This window comes from Leptodactylus fuscus, chromosome 3, assembly GCF_031893055.1.
Source record: "Leptodactylus fuscus isolate aLepFus1 chromosome 3, aLepFus1.hap2, whole genome shotgun sequence".
Classification (NCBI taxonomy): Eukaryota; Metazoa; Chordata; class Amphibia; order Anura; family Leptodactylidae; genus Leptodactylus; species Leptodactylus fuscus.
In genome coordinates this window covers 174,913,873-174,938,380 of record NC_134267.1, presented here as the reverse complement: position 1 = coordinate 174,938,380, position 24,508 = coordinate 174,913,873, and the positions used below count along the sequence as shown (strand labels likewise).

General features: G+C 44.7%; 2 protein-coding genes across 2 annotated transcripts in view; one reads left to right on the top strand and one right to left on the bottom strand.

The window, feature by feature from the left end:
• Nucleotides 1-24,508, top strand: part of MED12L (mediator complex subunit 12L) — a 300,557-nt gene that overhangs the window by 148,623 nt on the left and 127,426 nt on the right. The gene's annotated exons all lie outside the window — the stretch shown is intronic.
• P2RY13 (purinergic receptor P2Y13) lies at nucleotides 696-19,994 on the bottom strand. Its single transcript, XM_075268812.1, has 2 exons — nucleotides 19,974-19,994; nucleotides 696-1,786 (listed from the first exon to the last, which is right to left on the bottom strand). The coding sequence occupies exon 2, from the start codon at nucleotides 1,782-1,784 to the stop codon at nucleotides 813-815; it is 972 nt and encodes a 323-aa protein (XP_075124913.1). The 5' UTR covers nucleotides 1,785-1,786; nucleotides 19,974-19,994; the 3' UTR covers nucleotides 696-812.

Here is a 24,508-nt window from a genome sequence, read left to right as displayed (position 1 = left end):
ATGTTTGGTTGATAACCATGTCTCCCAAACTCTCCATACACAAGCGTGTTCAGTTTGGTAAAGCATAGATGTATTCTCAGTGGGAAGAGGAGAGTAAGCCATGGCTAGATATCTCTAGTAGAGATGAGCGAGTACTGTTCGGATCAGCCGATCCGAACAGCACGCACGCATTGAAATGAATGGACGTAGCCGGCACGTGGCGGGTTAAGCAGCCGGCCAGCGTCAAAGCGGAAGTACCAGGTGCTTCCATTCATTTCAATGCGTGAGTGCTGTTGGGATCGCCTGATCCGAACAGTACTCGCTCATTTCTAATCTCTAGTGGTAACCTTGAGAACAAAGGATCAGGCATGTTGAAATTCTATATGCCAGACTCCTATTTCACAGACATCCACAAAACAACCAATACATATTAGATATTCATCTTATCTTGTCAAAATGATCAAGTTTGGCTGATTTTTTTTAGAACTTATAGTTCTTGGTAATTTCTTTCAATGCCAAGGGATAGGGAGGCCATTGAGAGTAAGGAGCAAAGGAAGTATAGGCATAACAAACGAGTAACAAAACTATGGTAGGTATAGATTTAAGTAGAACTTTATTAATTTCAGAAAAATGAAGAAAACCCATATTACCATCTCGACCTCCAAAGGAGTAGTCATGCAGTGACAAACTGCTGTGAATATGGAACCACTCTAGTAAAAGAACATACAATATAAGGGCATTTGTGAAGTAGTCTTGCCTGTTGGGAGAGGTAGGAGAAGTTGGTTGTTCATTATCCATGAATATTCGTTTTTAATTTATACATTTCACATTTTTTATGGTGGAATTAAACTGGAATTAGTTGAACTGTTAAATTTCGGTATCAACTTTCTAAAAGGCTTACAGAGTATGACATAGATTAGCGGATCCATTAACAGATTGGTGGCTGCAATCCATAAAGTGGTTTCTTTAGCTAAATGTAACTTGTTTTGTAGCTGGCAGTTTTTTATGATTCCAACCTGACTGAATGTATAGGGTAACCTCATAACATGAAAGGGGGCAAAACACAGAAAAAACACAGCAACCACAATGAACACTTTAAATCTCGTCTTCTTTCTTGAGGCTTTGTCTTTACTCTTGGATTTAATGTAGGAATAATAAATCTTCTTGCTGATGGTTGCATAAAACAGGATCATGGAAATGAACACAAACCAAAAAATGATCATACAGATGTAGGTAACTGCTTCGTGCCACTTTTTCCCCAGTGTCGTCTTTAGACTTGTACAGTGGATAATACTTTGTGGTGTTGCTTTTTGATTGCTCAGAATCATATTTGGGAGAGATGTTAAAAAGATGAATATCCAGACCACAGCGGAAATTTTCTTGGCTTGATTCACATTGTCCATCCAACTTCTGCTGAATGGTCTAACGGTTTTCAAAAAACGATCCAGACCAATGAGCCCAAGAAGTATAATATTTATGTACATAGTTTCATAAAATATGACTGCAGAAAAGCGACAGACAAAAACTTTCAACTGCCATGGCCCGATGCCAGAATCTGTGAGAATCTTGAAAGGTAATGTCAGAGTCATAATGATGTCCGCCACCACAGTGTTTTTAAGGTATACAATAAAAACGCTCTTACTTGGAACTTGGAAGAAAATCCAGGCAGATAGGAAGTTTAGTATTATTCCTATGAGGAATATGACAGTGTATAGAATAGGGAAGACAGTATGTGTGATCCTGGCATCACGAGAACAAGTCACATTGGTTGAGTTATTGGTCGTATTGATTGATTCTGGGTTCATGACTGTAAAATAAAAATATATATTATAGTAAATGTCCTGGATATATACAGTATATCTTGACATTTCAGTCTCTAACACTAAGATATTTGTAGGTACTATCTCTGGCCTGCTTAGAAACATCTGCTAAACTTCCCAGAAACACCCACTTTGGGACATATTTGCATAACTCCCCCTCTTTGTATTGCTAGTTATTACCTATTTACATGTAGTGTTCCTGATTCTATCATATAGCCATTAGGGTGTGACTTTCAACGCTGTTTGTACATCACGTTGCTGATGTCACTATTCGGGCTTTTGGGTAAGATCAACTGTTGCATCTGTTTATATCAGTGATCAATAATCACCCCTGCCACTGGCAGAATGCTACTGATGGAGAACAGAGTATCACATGGTAGTATGGCCTGGCCACCAAATTGATGCCAAAAAATCAGAGCTTGAAACCTGAAGTACCCCAGCAGCAATTAATCTGTGGCGCCCGAATTCACTAGTGAGGAATTGGTCTGGCCATATTGGTTCCTTCCTCCCCTGCAACCCCGGGCCACCTCTACTTTTGTGGAGGTGGTTGCAACCAGTTTTCAGCAACTTGATGGATACTGGGGTGAGCCCAGGTGGAAGCTGGGAGCAAGTTGGGTCTCACTTAGCTCCGTCGTGAAGATACAATAGTCCTAGACCTAGACCCTCTTAGGGCATATTTGCGTTTAGGTGGCCTTTTGAGAGAAGGCTTGTGATGGACTGTATCTTTCTGCAATTTTTGTGTGGCACTTCCTTTACTATTTTGCAGATAGGTGAAAGAAAAAACAACCTCTCTAGAGTCATGTTGCTGATGTCTCTTGCAGTTATATCAATCTCTGTCCATTCAGACACTTATAGGATCCTGTTGTTTTTACCTTAATAATATTATGTTTCTGTATCTTACTGTTAGCGTCTTTAGTTTCAGTGCTTTCATCCTTTTCCTGCCTTTACTGCTATATCTGTGATAATTGCTTCGTCTCCGCTCCATTAGCGCACCGCACACTGTGTTTATTGCATCCAGTAGTTAGTCAGTGGACATCAGCTAAAGAATGTTTATTAGCCAATCATAAAAATCCAGCCTTATATTAACCAGATGCATTGCACTATTACTTACTCTGGCAACAAAACAGGATAGAATAACAAAATAATAAGAGCCCACAATTTTTAATACTGGTATACAGTGCCATTGTCTGACTGGGAATTCAAAGAATATATGGGGGTTATGTGCACCCACAATTTTTACTACTGGTATACAGTGCCATTGTCTGACTGGGAATTCAAAGAATATATTGGGGTGACGTGCACCCACAATTTTTAATACTGGTATACAGTGCCATTGTCTGACTGGGAATTCAAAGAATATATGGGGGTTACGTGCACCCACAATTTTTAATACTGGTATACAGTGCCATTGTCTCACTGGGAATTCAAAGAATATATTGGGGTTACGTGCACCCACAATTTTTACTACTGGTATACAGTGCCATTGTCTGACTGGGAATTCAAAGAATATATGGGGGTTACGTGCACCCACAATTTTTAATACTGCTATACAGTTCCATTGTCTCACTGGGAATTCAAAGAATATATGGGGGTTATGTGCACCCACAATTTTTAATACTGGTATACAGTGCCATTGTCTGACTGGGAATTCAAAGAATATATGGGGGTTACGTGCACCCACAATTTTTAATACTGCTATACAGTTCCATTGTCTCACTGGGAATTCAAAGAATATATGGGGGTTATGTGCACCCACAATTTTTAATACTGGTATATAGTGCCATTGTCTGACTGGGAATTCAAAGAATATATGGGGGTTACGTGCACCCACAATTTTTGCTACTGCTATACAGTTCCATTGTCTGACTGGGAATTCAAAGAATATATGGGGGTTATGTGCACCCACAATTTTTAATACTGGTATACAGTGCCATTGTCTGACTGGGAATTCAAAGAATATATGGGGGTTATGTGCACCCACAATTTTTAATACTGGTATACAGTGCCATTGTCTGACTGGGAATTCAAAGAATATATTGGGGTTATGTGCACCCACAATTTTTACTACTGGTATATAGTGCCATTGTCTGACTGGGAATTCAAAGAATATATGGGGGTTATGTGCACCCACAATTTTTAATACTGGTATACAGTGCCATTGTCTGACTGGGAATTCAAAGAATATATGGGGGTTATGTGCACCCACAATTTTTAATACTGGTATACAGTGCCATTGTCTGACTGGGAATTCAAAGAATATATGGGGGTTACGTGCACCCACAATTTTTAATACTGCTATACAGTTCCTTTGTCTCACTGGGAATTCAAAGAATATATGGGGGTTATGTGCACCCACAATTTTTAATACTGGTATACAGTGCCATTGTCTGACTGGGAATTCAAAGAATATATGGGGGTTACGTGCACCCACAATTTTTAATACTGCTATACAGTTCCTTTGTCTCACTGGGAATTCAAAGAATATATGGGGGTTATGTGCACCCACAATTTTTACTACTGGTATACAGTGCCATTGTCTGACTGGGAATTCAAAGAATATATGGGGGTTACGTGCACCCACAATTTTTGCTACTGCTATACAGTTCCATTGTCTCACTGGGAATTCAAAGAATATATGGGGGTTATGTGCACCCACAATTTTTACTACTGGTATACAGTGCCATTGTCTCACTGGGAATTCAAAGAATATATGGGGGTTATGTGCACCCACAATTTTTAATACTGGTATACAGTGCCATTGTCTCACTGGGAATTCAAAGAATATATGGGGGTTATGTGCACCCACAATTTTTAATACTGGTATACAGTGCCATTGTCTCACTGGGAATTCCACAAATAATTTGGGGATTCATTCACCCTACATCTCAGGCTCTTGCCATATTCACCCAGGTTGTCAGTGCTGCACCAGCTCGTTCCCAGACAGCTCGGCCCGAAAAACACGTTACCTATATAGAGGATTTGGACAATGAAGACAACATGTTCTAAATCTAATGTCTGCACCTTCTCCAGAATTAAAATAAAGGCAGCGTTTAACTTTCAAATAGCACTGCACAAAGGAAGAGCTTATCAGCTTGTCTCATGACATGCTACTGAAAAGTTTCATTTGTGTATCTTAATGTAAATATAGTTGTATAAGCTTTTTGGGTTTTAGGCACTGCCAAGTTATTTATTACCACCCGCTCCCTTATAATGATGATGACGCCAAAGTCACTGTGGGTGTTCAGAGCTCACAGCTTTGGGTGACATTTGTCTTGCTCTCTGTCGGTACCAGCTGTCTTTTTGGATACCGTAAAGTTATGTTGACTTTATTAACAGCTATAGAAGCTTTAGCCAGGTTGTGACGGTGTGTAACCCTAACAACACTAAGTGGGATACACATTAATAGTCAGTCTATGTACGCTAAACGTATCACTGAAGTAATTTTTTTTCCCTCTCCCCTAATATAAGAAAGGAACAGACATTAGACCTAGACCGGGGTTCGAGGCTTGAAAAAATCCAGTATTATTTGTTCTTCATGATGTGAAATATGTGTTGAAAAGCAACCCAAGATGAAGTCAGCCATGTGTGCCAGTGTGTTACTTGGCATGCCTTTGCTGGCCCCAACTGTAAGGGTCACTCTCCATTTCCTCCATTTTCCACTCCCCTTCACACCATTTGTGGTGAAGCAATGGGATGCACTGAAGTGCACCCTCTAGCCTCGTGTGGGATAGGGACATCAGATGCCACTCCAACCCCCTCGTCTTCCTCCGCCAGCCAACGGTGCGAAGATGAGAGGAGTGTGCTCTGAATGTTTTCTGCCTAGCAGAGGCTAGTTCTCACTTACGAAAATGGCCCCACTTTGACCTGTATATCAGGCACAATGGTGTAGGTTTCAAAGAAACATGGCACCAACAAGTTGGAAAACGTGGGCCATGCGTGGACCGTGTTTGAGTCTGGCAAGCTCCAGATCTGCTACCAGGTTCCAGCCATTATCACAGGCGCAAAAATGCCAGGCCCCAGGTGTAGCAGGGAAAAAAAAAATGCCATCTCAGCCAGGATGGCATCCCTGACCTCGGAGGCACTGTGCTGTCTGTCCCCCAAGCTGATCAGTTTCAGCACGGCCTACTGACATCTCCCCATGCCAGTGTTACAGTGTTTTCCGCTAGTAGCTGGGGTGGAGGTTGCAGCTTCGTAGGGTTTCAGTCTACTCCTGCCATGAATTTTGGCCTGGGAGAGGAGATAGGCCACCCCAGTTTGCACCCGGGGAACAGACTCCACCACATTCACCCTGCCTGTCATTAAAGATAAGCACTGCAGCATCCCTGACCACAGGCGCTTGTCCATGTGTCGGTGGTCAAGTGGACCTTGCAGCAAAGCGCAGAGCTCTGGGCCCGACTGATGTTATGGGACACATGCAGGCGCAAGGCAGAGACAGCACACCAAGAGAAGTAGTAACGGCTAGGCCCAGCATAGGGAGGTGCCCCAGCTGCCATCTGCTGACGGAAGGCCTGGGTCTCCAGAAGCATAAACAAACACCAACATCTCCAGGGCCAGCAGTTTATCGATGAGGCTGTTACAGGCTTGGGCATGGGGGTGGGTTGTATTGTACTTCTGCCTGCAATGAAAAGCTTGGGAAATGTGGAGTGGCTGGGAAGAGGCGCATGATGGTGCAGGCCAAAAGGGCGCATGAGGGTGAACTCCCCAATGTGTCAGAGATAGGTGTGTAGGTGTCCTTGCATCATATACTTGCACCATATTTGGCTTTGGAAGTTAATTTTGTGCCAAAAAGTGGTTAAGACAGCGATCCCTCAGCTCCTCCCATTACACTGTCTATTGAAGTTACCATCTGTGGAAGTGGACCACCATTTCTAAGATCCCAAAGGAAGCAGGCAAGAGATGTGCAGTTCAGAAAAAAAGATGAGAAAATAAGTTTAGGCTGTAGAGCACAGAGGGATCGGAGAGGACAGAGCTGGTGTCGGCCAGGTATTCCCACAACATGCGCCTATACTTGTCCCTCCTGGTGACACTAGGCCCCTGAGTGGCAGTAATTTGTCCAGGGGGGCCATTAACGTGTTCCAGACCTAGGAATAAGTCTTCCAACAGGGTAGAGTTTTGCATGCCTTTGCTTCTACCCACTGTTTTTGCTGCTTAGCTTCCCTCCACATCTACTCTGCTTTCACCCCTAAACATCACCCCAGTTTATGCCTTTGCTTCTACCCAGGTTTTTTGTTGATTTAGCTTCCCTCTACATCTACACTGCTTTAGCCCCTAGACATCACCCCTGTCCATGTGGGGTCGGTGGCCTCGTCATCCACCAACTCCTCTTCCAATTGCGCACTGCCCCCTTACTGCAAACCGCACATGACCACAGCTTGCCTTGATGGCAACTGTGTCTCATGATCCCCACTTAGGTCCAGACAAGTCGGTGGCGGGTCCAAAACCCCAAAATTGGAAGGAAATGGCAGATGCTGCAGTATTTCTAACACCTGTTCCTGGTGCTCGGGCCTGGTCTGTGTTGTACCCTGCACCCTGCTTAACGCATCTGCCATATCCGAAGTTGTGCTGAGCGCATGCTAATGTTTCGTGTCCAGTGCAATGGATGGGATGGGATTTCACATAAGTCTGCCACCCATGGCCACTCATGGTTGAGCAACTGAGGGAGTTGACTTTGACGAACCCGAGGGTTTTGGAGTTGGAACTACATCAAAGGTCTGTGCTGCTCACACACTCTGCTCAACACATGATATGTTTAGTGCCAGCAGTGTGGAGACGTCGCACAACAGCCGTTGTTCCAGCAGGTACAGGCGTTGTAGGAGTGCATAGAGGCTAGCAGCGGCAACTATACACTTTAAAAACTATCCGCACAAGCGCCACACTTTCACCAGTAGCTCAGGAACATTGGGGTACCTTTTTCAAAAGATTAGCAGCAATGAGTTAAAAACGTGGCCCAGGCATGGAATATGTTGCAGGCTGCCAAGCTACAGAGCCAATCCCAGGTTACGGCCATTATCACACATGACAACATGCCTGGGCCCAGGTGCAGTGGCAAAAACCACATTGCCGTCTCATCGAGGATGGCATGACTCACTTTGTAGGCAGTGTGCTGTCTGGCCCCCAAGCTGATGAGCTTCAGCACGGCCCGCTGACGTCTCCCCACACCAGTGTTGCAGCGTTTCCAGCTCGTAGCTGGGGTCAATTTAACAGCGGAGGAGGGTGGTGTTTCAGCCCTCCTCCCAGGAATGTTGTGTGGGGAGACAAGTCAGGCCACCACATTTTGCGACCCGGTCCACGCCTCAACTACATTCAACCACTGTGCCCAAATTGAAAGGTAGCGTCCCTGTCCGCATGCACTTGTCCATTCGTAACTGGTCACATGGAACTTTAGGGCTAAGCGCTGAATTTAGGGACCGCCTCATGTTTGGGGGAAAGTGCTGGTGTGGACGGCACAGTGCGGTGGCGCAGTAGACACTCTGCCCAAAAAGGGCAGAGTGTCCCCCAGCCGGGATTCCAACATCTCCTGGGCCAGATTTCTTGAGATGAGGCCGTTGAAGCCTTGGGCATGTGGGTGGGTTGCGCTGTACTTTAGCATGAAATGAAAGGCTTGGGAGATGGGGAGTTGCTGGGAAGAGGCGCATGATGGCGCGGGCAAAAGGAGAAATGGCAGGAAAAGGTGAGGATAAGGGTGAACTCCCCAAAGTGTCAGAGGCAGATGTGGAGGTGTCCTGGCTCCTGGTCTGGACTGCAGCGCCAGCCCTGTCAACAGTGGAAGAGGCAGTGGCCGCCAGGCCAAACGACGATTATCCTGCGCTTGCTCTCACCCACTGAGCCCAGGGCTTGCCTTCCAAATGATGGCACCCGCAAGAGGTGGTGAGATTCCTCTCCGCAGATCTCCAAACCATCTTGGACTTGCAAATTGCACTAAATTTGTCATGTAACTGACATGTATATGATGAGTCTATCCATTGTCTGTTCATTTTGGTGAAAGTCAGCCTGTCAGCTGACAGACAGCTGTGCTTGTCAGTGATGATGTCACCGGCTGCTTGTACCCCCAGTTTTTGCTGCTTAGCTTGCCTCCACATCCACACTGCTTTTGCCCCTACACATCACCCCTATCCATGCCTGTGCCTCTAGCCATAAGTCTGCCACCCATGGAAACTCATGGTGCAGAAAGTGAGGGAGCTGACTCTGAGGAACCCTTGGGTTTTGTAGCTGGTACTCCATCAAAGGTCTCTGCTGCTCACACACCCTGCTGAACATACGGTATCTAGGGTTAGAGCGTGTGGTGACCTCGCACAACAGTAGGTGCTTCAGGCAGATGTAGGCCTTGCTGGAGTGTATTGCGGCTAGCTCCAGGTACTGTAGACTTGGGAAAGTGGGTGTCCAAGTGCCGCACTTTCACCCTTAGCTCAGCTAATTTGGGGTATGTTTTTAAAAATCATTGCACCACTACATTGAACATGTGGGCCAGGCATGGAACGTGTTGGAGGCTGGCAAGCTCCAGAGCCCTCCAACAAGCTAAAAAACCTGGCCCCAGGGGCAGCGGGGATAAACAAATTGCCATCTCATCCAGGATGGCATCCCTGACCTCAGAGGCAGTGTGCTGTCCGTCTCCCAAGCTGATGAGCTTCAGCCCAGCCTGCTGACGTCTCCCCACACCAGTGTTGCAGCGTTTTCAGCTCGTAGCTGGGGTAAATCTAACAGCGGAGGAGGAGGAGGGTGGTGTTTCAGCCCTCCTCCCAGGAATGTTTTGTGGGGAAACAAGTCAGGAAAATTCTTGAAACGGGAGAGTTTTGCATCTTTGCCCTTGCTGCCTATGGACATCCCTTTGCCTCTAGCCACCATTTTCCCTGCTTTGCTTGCCTCCACATCCACACTGCTTTTGCCCCTAGACATCACCCCAGTCCATGCCTTAGCTTGTACCCCCAGTTTTTCCTGCTTAGCTTGCCTCCACATCCACACTGCTTTTGCCCCTAGACATCACCCCAGTCCATGCCTTAGCTTGTACCCCCAGTTTTTCCTGCTTAGCTTGCCTCCACATCCACACTGCTTTTGCCCCTAGACATCACCCCAGTCCATGCCTTAGCTTGTACCCCCAGTTTTTCCTGCTTAGCTTGCCTCCACATCCACACTGCTTTTGCCCCTAGACATCACCCCAGTCCATGCCTTAGCTTGTATCCCCAGTTTTTCCTGCTTAGCTTGCCTCCACATCCACACTGCTTTTGCCCCTAGACATCACCCCAGTCCATGCCTTAGCTTGTACCCCCAGTTTTTCCTGCTTAGCTTGCCTCCACATCCACACTGCTTTTGCCCCTAGACATCATCCCTATCCATGCCTCTTCCCCTAGCCATAACTCTGCCACCCCTGGAAACTCATGGTGCAGAAACTTTGGTTGCTGACTTTGAGGAACCCTTGGGTTTTGTAGATGGAACTCCATCAAAGGTCTGTGCAGCTCACACACCCTGCTCAAGATATGGTATTGTAGGGTTTCAGCGTGTGTGAATGACGGACAACAGCCTGTGTTTGGACAGATGTAGGCCTTGCTAGAGTGTTTTTAGGCTAGCAGCGACTCCTGTGCACTTGCAAAAGTGGGCGCACAAGCGCCGCATTTTCAACAGTAGCTTCGGTACATTTGGGTATGTTTTTAAAAAACTTTGCACCACTAGGTTAGACGTGGGCCAAACATGGAACGTGTTGGAGGCTGGCAAGCTCCAGAGCCGCTACCAGGTTCCAGCCATTATCACAGGCGTAAAAATGCCAGGCCCCAGGTGTAGCAGGGAAAAAAAAAATGCCATCTCAGCCAGGATGGCATCCCTGACCTCGGAGGCACTGTGCTGTCTGTCCCCCAAGCTGATGAGCTTCAGCACCGCCTGCTGACGTCTCCCCACACCAGTGTTTTAGCGTTTGCCGCTAGTAGCTGTGGTGGAGGTTGCAGCGTCGTAGGGTTTCAGTCTACTCCTGCCATGAATTTTGGCCTGGGAGAGGAGATAGGCCACCCCAGTTTGCACCCGGGGAACAGACTCCACCACATTCACCCTGCCTGTCATTAAAGATAAGCACTGCAGCATCCCTGACCACAGGCGCTTGTCCAAGTGTCGGTGGTCAAGTGGACCTTGCAGCAAAGCGCGGAACTAAGGGCCCACCTGATGTTGAGTGACACGTGCTGGTGCAAGGCGGGGACGCCACACCGGGAGAAGTTGAGACGGCTAGGGACGGCATAGTGAGGTGCCACAGTTGCCATCAGGTCCGGGAAGGCGGGAGTTTCAACAAGCCGGAACGCCAACCTCTCCTGGGCCAGCAGTTTAGCGAGGTTGGCGTTCTAGGCTTGCGTGGGTGGGTGGTTAGCGGTGTATTTCTGCCGGCGCTCCAATGTCTGAGAGATGGTGGGTTGTTGTAAAGAAGCGCCTGATGGTGCCTTTGATGGTGCAGGAGAAGGAGATAAGACAGAAACAGGGGAGGATGAGGGAGAAGTCAACAAAGTGGCGGAGGCAGATGAAGTGATGTCCTGGCTCGTCCTCTGGAGTGCATCGCCAGCACTGTGAGCAGAGGCAGTGGCATGAACGGCGGGCGACGTTTGTCCTGCCGTTGCTGCCTGCCACTGATTCCATTGCTTGGATTCCAAATGACGGTGCATTGAAGTGGTGGACAGGTTGCTCTTCTCAGGGCCCCTACTCGATTTCGAGAGGCAAATTGTGTAGACGACACTATATCTGTCCTCGGCGCATTCCTTGAAAAAACTCTACACCTTCAAGAAACGTGCCCTCGATGGGGGAGTTTTTCTGGGCTGGGTACAAAAGGGAACATCTTCGGACATTCCGGGTCTGGCCTGGCTTCGGCAAAGCAGCTGACCTCTGCCTCTGGACATGTCTCTGCCTCTAGCTACCCTTTTTGGTGCTGCACCTGCCTCAACATCCACACTACTTTCCCAGCTTGACATCTGCCTTGTCCAGGTGGGGTCGGTGTCCTCGTCGTCCACCACCTCCTCTTCCAACTCCTGTCTCGCCTCCTCCTCCTGCACAATGCGCATGTCAACTGGCTGCCCTGACAGCAACTGCGTCTCATCGTCGTCGATGAGGGTGGGTTGCTGGTCATCCGCCACCAAATCGACCGGAGATGGAATGGAGGAGACTCTAGTGTTTGAGCATCTGGACACAGATACTCGTCTGTTAGGTCCGTGGAATCGCGAAATGGAGGGGCAGGTTGCAGTACAGTCAAAGGAAGGGAGAACAGCTCTGGGGAGCAGGGACAGTTGGGGTTATTGTTCTGAGAAGATTGGGAATTTTGGGTGGAAGGAGGACAAGACTGTTGGGTAAGAGGAGGTAGAGGCTGACTGGCTGGTGGACAATGTGCTTTAAGCGTTATCCGACAGCCATTGCAAGACCTGTTCCTGGTTCTCGGGCCTACTAATCTTTGTACCATTCAGCCTAGTTAATGTGGAACTTTTGTGCAAAGCGCAGAACTTAGGGCCCGCCTGATGTTAAGGGACACACGCTGGTACAAGGCTCAACTCACCCTAAGTGCCAAAAACACTGCTGGTGCAAGGCTCTACTCATGCCAAGGGCCTCAATCTCTGCTGGTAGCTCAGCTTAAGGTCATGTAACTTTGTTTGGAAGGGCTCATGTTAAGGGCTAGAAAAGTGAATTTTGGAAGGTCTTACCACATCACACACAGACACACACACACACACACACACACACACACACACACACACACTCAAAATGACAGTTAAGGGTGAGGGCTTTTGGAATTCCCATTGCCTATTCCATTTGTGGTTGTCATGGGGAACGTGATTTAAAGGGGTGGTTGTTACTGTTTGTTGAGCTTAAATTGGGGTTTGTGTCCATCCATTTGGGGAGTAAAGAAGGTTTCCAGGTATTTTCCCACTTTGATAGAGGTTTTTTTGAATGTGGAAAGTGTGTAGTTGTTAGGCAGTGATGTTGGGGTAATAGAGGGTCTTTGGTGTGTTAGATGCCCCCAGGCATGCTTCCCCTGCTGTCCCAGTGTCATTCCAGAGGTGTTGGCATCATTTCCTGGGGTGTCATAGTGGACTTGGTGACCCTCCAGACACGGATTTGGGTTTCCCCCTTAACGAGTATCTGTTCCCCATAGACTATAATGGGGTTCGAAACCCGTTCGAACACACGAACATTGAGCGGCTGTTCGAATCGAATTTCGAACCTCGAACATTTTAGTGTTCGCTCATCTCTAATAGTAACATTTTCCATCCTACAGTCAGTTTTCCTTCACTTGTGAGCCCATCAATAGCCTAGACTATATATGCTGTTGCGATATCTGAGCTCTCTGAATCCGGCTTCACCTTCAAAGCTCTACATGTGTTACAGGAAGGATTTCCTCTAAAACCTAGTAAATGAAAAAAAATAATGTGACATACACTCAAAGATGCCTTTTCCAAACTAATCCACAGTCTTATGAGATGAAACTTGCTGAAAAGCAAATAATTCACTCCGGCTGGGATATTCTTCATGATGTTTTAGGGTTAATGAGCATTAAGGGAATAGAAATCATTCATTAGATTTGCACTTTGCATACACTGAAAGACAAAACACTAAGTTACTACCGACTATCTCCAGGGAAGAAACTGAGACATTCATGAAAAACCTTCTAATGGAATCATTCATTTTAGGATAAATCCTATATTTTATAGTTTTGCCCTGGGCATTGAAGCACCAATGCCTACAATAGTGCCCATAGGTGCCACAAAAATATTATGTTTTTTTTAAGAAGCATATCCATTCCTTGTGACTAAAAGTAATCCCTGACTTTTCCTAGTTCCCCCAGTGTACAACCACTATAATGAAGGCCACTTTTACAGAGCACAATGGTTACTGTAACTATGGGGCCACAGAAAATCTACTGTGTTCTTTAAATGTCATCTGGACTTTCTTTAAAAAATATTTTTGCCTGATACTTGTATTATACAGAATATTTGCTTGAAATCTAGTGCATGTATCACATCAATAATGTATAACAAGGAAACTACGGAAAATGCATGTAACATGAGGGAACTACTATGTCAGTAACCTCAAGCTTTTAGAAGTACCATTCAGATATAACAGGCATTGTTGAGGTATCTTATGGAATGATAGAAGAAACCTATAAATACATGATTGTATCTGCTTTTCTTTTGGATGGCCTTGTACATTACAATTCCATTATGCATTTTGTTACATATTGTGTCTATGAAAATGACATTTAGTTCTTTGCTTTACAAGATAATACTATTGTTTGGTCACGTTCAGCTGGATGTCAGAGAGGCTTGTCTTCTGAGTACACAAATACTAATTATATATTAGGAAAAAGATAAAACATAATTTGCCGTCAACTATAAAAATGATAAATAACATAATGTTTATTGCCCTATCATAACTTTGCAGCTACATGGTGTAGACAGGAGATATAGTCATCTCTGCTGTCTCTTCTGCCTGGGAGGTTACATTATAATGTTCTTGGAAATGGGGATTATTATAGAAGTCGTCCAAAAATTTCCTGTTGGGCAACAAAGAAGCCAAAATACTACTGTACCGATTCATGGTTTGTAGACAACATGCAGAACACAATCTACTAGGTATAAATATTTGTCGATCAACTGATCCTTAGGGATTGGGACCCCAAAAACAGGCTCAGAGCAAGAATTTTTTTGCATAAATCTTCTTTATATTTTTGCTATTTACAGTTTCAGGTTTGTAACCTAAATAAAGCAATAAAGGAGCAAACCAAGTATAAATGTTGGAGTGTTAAGGACTAGAGATGAGCGAACAGTGTTCTATCGAACACATGTTCGATCGGATATCAGGGTGTTCGCCATGTTCGAATCGAATCGAACACCACGTGGTAAAGTGCGCCAAAATTCGATTCCCCTCCCACCTTCCCTGGCGCCTTTTTTGCACCAATAACAGCGCAGGGGAGGTGGGACAGGAACTACGACACTGGGGGCATTGAAAAAAATTGGAAAAAGTCATTGGCTGCCGAAATCAGGTGACCTCCATTTTAGACGAATAGTGGATTTCAAATCCGGGTCATATGAGAATGTGAACTTTGTGACTATGAGACAGGGATAGCTGTACAGGCAGGGATAGCTAGGGATAACCTTTATTTAGGGGGGAATGTTATTAAAAATAACTTTTTGGGGCTCTATCGGGTGTGTAATTGTGATTTTTGTGAGATAAACTTTTTCCCATAGGGATGCATTGGCCAGCGCTGATTGGCCGAATTCCGTACTCTGGCCAATCAGTGCTGGCCAATGCATTCTATTAGCTTGATGAAGCAGAGTGTGCACAAGGGTTCAAGCGCACCCTCGGCTCTGATGTAGCAGAGCCGAGGCTGCACAAGGGTTCAAGCGCACCCTCGGCTCTGATGTAGGAGAGCCGAGGGTGCACTTGAACCCTTGTGCACCCTCAGCTCTGCTACATCAGAGCCGAGGGTGCGCTTGAACCCTTGTGCACACTCTGCTTCATCAAGCTAATAGAATGCATTGGCCAGCGCTGATTGGCCAATGTATTCTATTAGCCTGATGAAGTAGAGCTGAATGTGTGTGCTAAGCACACACATTCAGCTCTACTTCATCGGGCTAATAGAATGCATTGGCCAGCGCTGATTGGCCAGAGTACGGAACTCGACCAATCAGCGCTGGCTCTGCTGGAGGAGGCGGAGTCTAAGATCGCTCCACACCAGTCTCCATTCAGGTCCGACCTTAGACTCCGCCTCCTCCGGCAGAGCCAGCGCTGATTGGCCGAAGGCTGGCCAATGCATTCCTATGCGAATGCAGAGACTTAGCAGTGCTGAGTCAGTTTTGCTCAACTACACATCTGATGCACACTCGGCACTGCTACATCAGATGTAGCAATCTGATGTAGCAGAGCCGAGGGTGCACTAGAACCCCTGTGCAAACTCAGTTCACGCTAATAGAATGCATTGGCCAGCGCTGATTGGCCAATGCATTCTATTAGCCCGATGAAGTAGAGCTGAATGTGTGTGCTAAGCACACACATTCAGCACTGCTTCATCAAGCCAATACAATGCATTAGCCAGTGCTGATTGGCCAGAGTACGGAATTCGGCCAATCAGCGCTGGCTCTGCTGGAGGAGGCGGAGTCTAAGGTCGGACCTGAATGGAGACTGGTGTGGAGCGATCTTAGACTCCGCCTCCTCCAGCAGAGCCAGCGCTGATTGGTCGAGTTCCGTACTCTGGCCAATCAGCGCTGGCCAATGCATTCTATTAGCCCGATGAAGTAGAGCTGAATGTGTGTGCTTAGCACACACATTCAGCTCTACTTCATCAGGCTAATAGAATACATTGGCCAATCAGCGCTGGCCAATGCATTCTATTAGCTTGATGAAGCAGAGTGTGCACAAGGGTTCAAGCGCACCCTCGGCTCTGATGTAGCAGAGCTGAGGGTGCACAAGGGTTCAAGTGCACCCTCGGCTCTCCTACATCAGAGCCGAGGGTGCGCTTGAACCCTTGTGCACACTCTGCTTCATCAAGCTAATAGAATGCATTGGCCAGCACTGATTGGCCAGAGTACGGAATTCGGCCAATCAGCGCTGGCCAATGCATTCTATTAGCCCGATGAAGTAGAGCTGAATGTGTGTGCTAAGCACACACATTCAGCACTGCTTCATCACGCCAATACAATGCATTAGCCAGTGCTGATTGGCCAGAGTACGGAATTCGGCCAATCAGCGCTGGCTCTGCTGGAGGAGGCGGAGTCTAAGATCGCTCCACACCAGTCTCCATTCAGGTCCGACCTTAGACTCCGCCTCTTCCAGCAGAGCCAGCGCTGATTGGTCGAGTTCCGTACTCTGGCCAATCAGCGCTGGCCAATGCATTCTATTAGCCCGATGAAGTAGAGCTGAATGTGTGTGCTTAGCACACACATTCAGCTCTACTTCATCGGGCTAATAGAATGCATTGGCCAGCGCTGATTGGCCGAATTCCGTACTCTGGCCAATCAGCACTGGCTAATGCATTGTATTGGCTTGATGAAGCAGTGCTGAATGTGTGTGCTTAGCACACACATTCAGCTCTACTTCATCGGGCTAATAGAATGCATTGGCCAATCAGCGCTGGCCAATGCATTCTATTAGCGTGAACTGAGTTTGCACAGGGGTTCTAGTGCACCCTCGGCTCTGCTACATCAGATTGCTAAATCTGATGTAGCAGTGCCGAGTGTGCATCAGATGTGTAGTTGAGCAAAACTGACTCAGCACTGCTAAGTCTGCATTCGCATAGGAATGCATTGGCCAGCCTTCGGCCAATCAGCGCTGGCTCTGCCGGAGGAGGCGGAGTCTAAGGTCGGACCTGAATGGAGACTGGTGTGGAGCGACCTTAGACTCCGCCTCCTCCAGCAGAGCCAGCGCTGATTGGCCGAATTCCGTACTCTGGCCAATCAGCACTGGCTAATGCATTGTATTGGCTTGATGAAGCAGTGCTGAATGTGTGTGCTTAGCACACACATTCAGCTCTACTTCATCGGGCTAATAGAATGCATTGGCCAGCGCTGATTGGCCGAATTCCGTACTCTGGCCAATCAGCACTGGCTAATGCATTGTATTGGCTTGATGAAGCAGTGCTGAATGTGTGTGCTTAGCACACACATTCAGCTCTACTTCATCGGGCTAATAGAATGCATTGGCCAATCAGCGCTGGCCAATGCATTCTATTAGCGTGAACTGAGTTTGCACAGGGGTTCTAGTGCACCCTCGGCTCTGCTACATCAGATTGCTACATCTGATGTAGCAGTGCCGAGTGTGCATCAGATGTGTAGTTGAGCAAAACTGACTCAGCACTGCTAAGTCTGCATTCGCATAGGAATGCATTGGCCAGCCTTCGGCCAATCAGCGCTGGCTCTGCCGGAGGAGGCGGAGTCTAAGGTCGGACCTGAATGGAGACTGGTGTGGAGCTATCTTAGACTCCGCCTCCTCCAGCAGAGCCAGCGCTGATTGGTCGAGTTCCGTACTCTGGCCAATCAGCACTGGCCAATGCATTTCTATGGGGAAAAGTTAGCTTGCGAAAATCGCAAACTGACAGGGATTTCCATGAAATAAAGTGACTTTTATGCCCCCAGACATGCTTCCCCTGCTGTCCCAGTGTCATTCCAGGGTGTTGGTATCATTTCCTGGGGTGTCATAGTGGACTTGGTGACCCTCCAGACACGAATTTGGGTTTCCCCCTTAACGAGTTTATGTTCCCCATAGACTATAATGGGGTTCGAAACCCATTCGAACACTCGAACAGTGAGCGGCTGTTCGAATCGAATTTCGAACCTCGAACATTTTAGTGTTCGCTCATCTCTATTAAGGACGGGTTGGGGACAGAAAAATGAGCATTAAGGACAGACTGAATGAAACTAATCATTGGAAACCATGGATGGACTGAGAGCAGCTAATATGGTAAAATGAATGTCCACCCTTGAATACCACTTTTTAATCTAAATACTAAGGGTTTCAAATTCTGCAGTGTTTGCTTCTATAATATATCTCTATATTGGTCAGGACTTACTTTTTGAGATACATAGTATTAGAAAGTAACATGCTGGGTGCCTGCAGCTGAGCGTTTAGCTTTGACCACCATTTTGGGGAGGAGTGCTGGCGCCCAGAAAGAGATCCTGGGCCAACATTTCTTTGCCATGACAGAAATCTCCAAAGCTTGTCAGGCATTAATTTGTATGTCATACAAATACTGTACTGGTCATACTGGTGACCTCCCGTCTTGGGAAACAGTGAAACGGAATGTCACTTGGAAATCGGAAAATGTGTCTGGGGCTATCACATGCATATGGGTAAATATATATTTCTTTTTTAAAGGGAAGAAATGAGAAGATAGGCGGAGGGGAGGGGGTTTAGCTTAGTGTTAAAGTTTTACTTTGTTGGACTACCCCTTTTTTTTTTTCCACAAAGTTTCGGATTTTTGTTAAGGGGTTAAAATGTAAATAAAACTATATAAAATTGGTATCCTTGGAATTGTACCGAAACATAGAATACAGATGGCATGTCATTTTAGCGGCACAGTGAATGCTGTAACAACAAAGCTTGGAAGAAAGTCTCTCAAATTGCACTTTTTTCTCCAATTCCACCCCATTTAGAATTTATTTTTTTCACAGCTCTCTAGTACATTGTACAGAATAGTAAATGGTACCATTGTGAAGAACAATTTCTCACACAAACATTAAGCCTTATATGGCTCTGTGATTGGAAAAATTAAAACAATTATGGGGTTTGGAGTCAAAATAGCAAACTGAAAAATACTAGCAGCGGAAAAGGGTTAAAGGGCTTCTTCAGTGATGAGGCCACAATGCTAAGGAATAGGCAGAAACATGGGTCAGGTAAATCATTGGACAACCAAAACAAAATGGCGCACTAAACCACTGAACTCCATTGTCTAGTGCACTAAATCACTATTCATCTGTATTGTAGCAGCAGCATTGCTTGACATACACTAAAGAAATTAACAAGATTTAGGAAGTACAGAGAGAGAAGTTGCACCAAGTTTGCCTGGAGACAAAATAGCTTGCTTCACTTCATAATTCATTCCTTCATTTCAGGCCTTTTATAATTAAATACATCTTAGGCATTGTTCACATTTGCATTCGGTCTTTTACATCAGGTTTATAATATTGCTTTTACATTGCTAGAATAAAGTGACCTGCCGTGCTATTGTATCCAGTAAAAAACTGCGACGTGATGGACCTATTATAATGCAATGAGGACGGACAGAACCATCATATCTCTTTTCAGATATCTCTTTCCCATTTGAGCTTTGTAGTAGGTTTATTGCTTTACAACCTTTCTAAGCTGTTAAAAATGATCAAACTCCTATTGGTTTTTATTAATAATAAATAAAACAAAGTAAAATGATGGATCTGTATTAAATGCGAGTCCCAACAGAACTAACAGGATCTGTCATGAAATTCTGCAAATATTAAATCTCCTCTTTTTATCTTTCTGATGAAATATTTTGTATAAAAACACAGTAAAATCAGAAGAACCCACAGGAATAGGAGTAGCATTTTATTTACTTTCAGTAGACGGTTCTTGTACATTCTGTTGGTAAGAGCTGATAAGTTGCTTGGTCACAATAACATTCTGCTTATCCCTTATAGATAATACACACAATGTACACAACGTACAATAATCTGGCGCATAACATACACTACATACCTTTCAGCCGGTGATGTTTTGTGTGGCTGTGCCCTTCCAATGTCTTGTGTTTGCAGAGTTGCAGGGCGTACATTTGTTTGCTGTGGTCTTGTGTTACACTTCTCCATTTCATTGCTTCCTTTTTTCACACTTAATACAAAAATTGTGTCATTTTTGGATGGATTATTATTTGTATAATATTTGTATAAATTGCTAAATATATAATATTCTGGTTCTACTTGCATGGATCCTGAAAATAGCAGTATAAAATGGCAGTTTTCCTAAGCATCTCTGTAAATTATTATTCAGCAGTTGACTGAGCATGCCCACAATAGTTTACCTTCAAAATCTCAGAGGCTAATTCAATGGTGACAACAAAAGGTCTGCACTTATTCCCTTTTCAACAATCTGACAAAAAAGAAAAAAATAGACAAATCTCTATTAGTGAAATTATACATGGTTACTAATATATAGATGGGTGAACCTCACAAGGTTCGTTGAGCTGAATATTTGTGGGTTCATCTCGAGTCCAAATCAGAACTTCTATTATTTTATATAGTGGGGTCTCTCCAGATCCCAGAGTATAATAAGTGTGGGCCCAGGAGTGGTGAACAAACATAACAATCTTACTCACATGTCCTAGGATCTGTCGCGGCATCTGGCGGCCCCTTGCCTTCCTCTTTGGGCTTCTTCTGGCCTCCTGAATGACATCAGCCGCTGAACAGGCCTCAGTGGCAACATGGGCCACACCCATGTCATGACATGTGGACGCAAGCATCATGACATCAGCGTGCACCATTTCATGGCTGAGGCCCCTAGTGGGCTGATGTCATTAAGGAGACTAGAAGGAGTCCAATGAGGATACTGAGGGAATGCTATCACAGGGCCCAGGAGAGGTGTGTAATACTGTTTATGTTTACTCACCTCTCCTTAAATACTCTGGTACCATTATGTAAAAACCATTGATAAACATATTTCACTATGGCCATCTACATTGTGCAGCCAAAAGTACAGTATGTAGACACCTGTTGTAATTGAGTCCAGGTACTTCAAGACAAGGTCTCCCAGGATCATAGATCATAACAATAGAAAACGTCCTGGTCACGCCATCCGGTTAATTTACTGGACCAACCCGGGTTCACTCATGTGCAAGCAACTTGAATTTGGATCTGTTTCTTGGGACTTAGAGGTCAATCCTGTATCCTTGACTGTGACTTTATCAAAGGGATGGAGAAACAGATTAAGGAAGAAGAACACAGAACAGTTGTTGTGGGGAATATAGGTTGAGTATAGGTTGAGGTCTCTGATGGTGTCGATTTTTGTTTTTGAAATAAAAGGCATAGTTTTCAGCTGAGCTAAAGGGATCCTATCATTGGATACCCTTTTTTTTCTGACTAACACATAGGAATAGCCTTAAGACAGGCTATTCTTCTCCTACCTTTGGCCGCGGGCATTTGCAGTCAGCTCTGCCTGAGGCCTGATGGCAGAGCCGACTGCGCATGCGTAGAAGTTTGAACCCAGCATCAGAAGAAGACGCGGGGAGAGGCCATTCCAGACGAAGATCGAGGCGGTGCTGGAGATTTCTCTCGCAGCATTGGAGACTCCCTCAGTGCTGTGTGAGCGCTGGGGATCGCCCCCCAGTGCTGTGAGAGAACTTCTTTGCATACCGAAGAAAACTGGGATTTCTACTGAATGGCGGCACTGAGAAGACTTCTAAAGGTAGGAGAAGAATAGCCTTTCATAAGGCTATTCCTACGTGTTGGTCACAAAAAAAGGGTATGCAATGATAGGATCCTTTTAAGTAGGGGGCACAGAAGGACAGAGAAAGTATTGAATAGCTATTTGTGATTGTGGGATAGGGAAGATATGAGTGTGGTGAAATAGACCTGTTAAGCAGAAGTGAGTGTGTTCTTGAAGTTGAGAACTGCCTCTTTAAGCCTGATGACAGCCTCCTGGGGGTGACTTTTTTTCTTTCAAAGGCATTCTGCAACCCATGAAGCAGTATATTGGACTGGACATCAAGATCTCAGGTTCCAGTACCCTTAAGGGATAGGAAAAATGTTTGTTGCCAGTTTTGTTACGATTAATTTCACCCCTATTCACAAAGGATTGAAGTGCTGTGAATTTTAACCTGTTAGTGATTGACTTGTTCTGAGTATTAATGACTAAGCCATTTTTGTTACATTTTCTGTTGCTACATAGTAAGAGCCAAACTTTTTTTTTTTTTTTTTTCATTCAATGTAACCATAGGCAAGTTGTGATTAATGGCACCATTTTCTGTGAGGGAATGGATAAAAAAGCATAAATTCATCTGCTGTCTTTTTACACTTTAAACCCTAACCGCTCTGTGCTGTATAATTTCATTGCACTGAGTATATATAGAATGTATAATAATAATGATAGTAACAAAAGCTAAACAAACTTTTAAATGAAAAAAATGCATAATGTAAACAAATAAATAAACATACCAAGTATCCCTGTGTGCGTTTAAATCTGCAGTAGTCCAGAATAAGAGAGAAGTACACCACTTAAGTAGCGGTAGTATGTAGAGTCAGATGGACCCCATTGACTATAATGGGGTCCATTAGGTGTCCATTGTTATAAAATTGAAACTGGTAGATGAAAAAGGCCTTTGTGCATGACGTTTTCCTCTGCCAATTTTCAGGTGGACACTGCAACAGAGTCTCCAACAGAAACTTCAGCGCAGATATGAACTTAGAGTTCATGTGTTTTAGTCACTTGACCTGGCAACCTGTCCCCTCCATATATCTCTGACCTAATTTCCTACTACCTGCCCAGATGTAACCTGCGATCCTTAAAAGGCCACTTACTCTGCTATGTTCTTATCCACTCTTCACACACCCGTCTCCAAGATTTCTCCCGTGCATCCCCCATACTCTGGAACTCCTTACTAAGACACATAAGACTGACCCCCACAATCACAGGCTTCAAGAAGGCCCTGAAGACTCACCTATTCAGGAAGACCTACAACCCCCAATAACAATACTGTCATCATACCACCATCTGAACTGTCTCTACCCTTACCACAATATCTGCAAAGCGCTGCAGAATATGTAGCCACTATACAAGTAAGAAATAAATTAATTCTCCATCATAATACAATGTAACATGCTGCAGCTTGTGCAATGCTTACCCATAATTCTGTCTTCATTAAGTCATTTTAACTTGTAAGCAAAGTAATTGGAAGACGTGAGAACATAATTATATCACTTAGTCTCCTGAAAATCACTGTGGGGGAAATGTAAATGTCACCATAATGTCAAGTTTTGCAAGCTGAATTGAAAACTGTAAACCAGTTAATTTCAAAAAGTCTATCAGATTTCGTAAGAAACATTTAGAGAAGGATCGTAAATAGCGACAAGAATTCTTACTGGTATTACCTGAAAGGGATGATATAATACCGCAATGTAGAGCATACTGTACACCCAGAGTTTGATTCCTTTACATCAAGTACTTGTATTTATTATTATTATTGTTTATTTATATAGAACCATTAATTCCATGGTGCTTTACATTTGAGGGTTCACATACAGTACACAAAATATACAATCAGATATAATACTAACAATGACCGACTGGCACAGCGGGATAGAGGGCCCTGTCCGCGAGGGCTTAAAATCTATGAGGGAAGAGGGGTAGAGACAGAACATGAGGGTAGAGACTGTACAGATGGTGGTGTGGTGAAAGTGCAATTGAAGGTTGTAGGCCTTCCTGAATAGGTGAGTCTTCAGGGCCTTCTTGAAGCCTGTGATTGTGGGGGTCAGTCTTATGTGTCTTGGTAAGGAGTTCCAGAGTATGGGGGATACACGGGAGAAATCTTGGAGACGGTTGTGTGAGGAGTATGGTTTTAAGGTGAAAATTCAGGGGAATTATGTTTTTAGATAACTACTGTATAACTATGAGCTATGTAAGAAATACTCTCTCCTGAATTATATGAAACCGATTTATTCATTACTTGCTTTACTTGATTTTACTTATTAAGAAAATTTAGTGTAGTTCTGTTTTAGCCACAAAAAAATCATGCAGTGTTATACATGCTTGAAGAAGGAGTCTTGGTGCATTGTAAGCTTGCAGATGTGAATTACCTGATAAGCCAATAAATGTATCACACCTGTAATACTTTTACCTTTTTAACATTGTGTTACTAACATTTACTAGGTTGATATATTTTCATTGGTTTCCCCGGAGCGCCCTCTACTGGCAAGAAAGCCAATGACATGAAATGAATGCATGTATGCCTATAAGATCAGCTGCTTTACAGTATAACAACTGACATTGAGATTTGTGCCTGCTTAATACATAACTTTTATGTTTCTCTAGATGAACAGAAATGTTTCTTTCTTTTAGAAGTGTACATTGACTTTACTTTCACTAAGTTTATGTTGCTATGTCCTGTGTTCTCGAGATAATTGGAATTATGCTTGGCCTGCTCTAAGAAGACCTGTCAACAGATCTGTGATAAATTTTTGCAATAATTGCTTCTGGCATATTTTCCTGGCCGGTCTCCCTTCACAGAGCTCCAAAAAGGTTTTCCT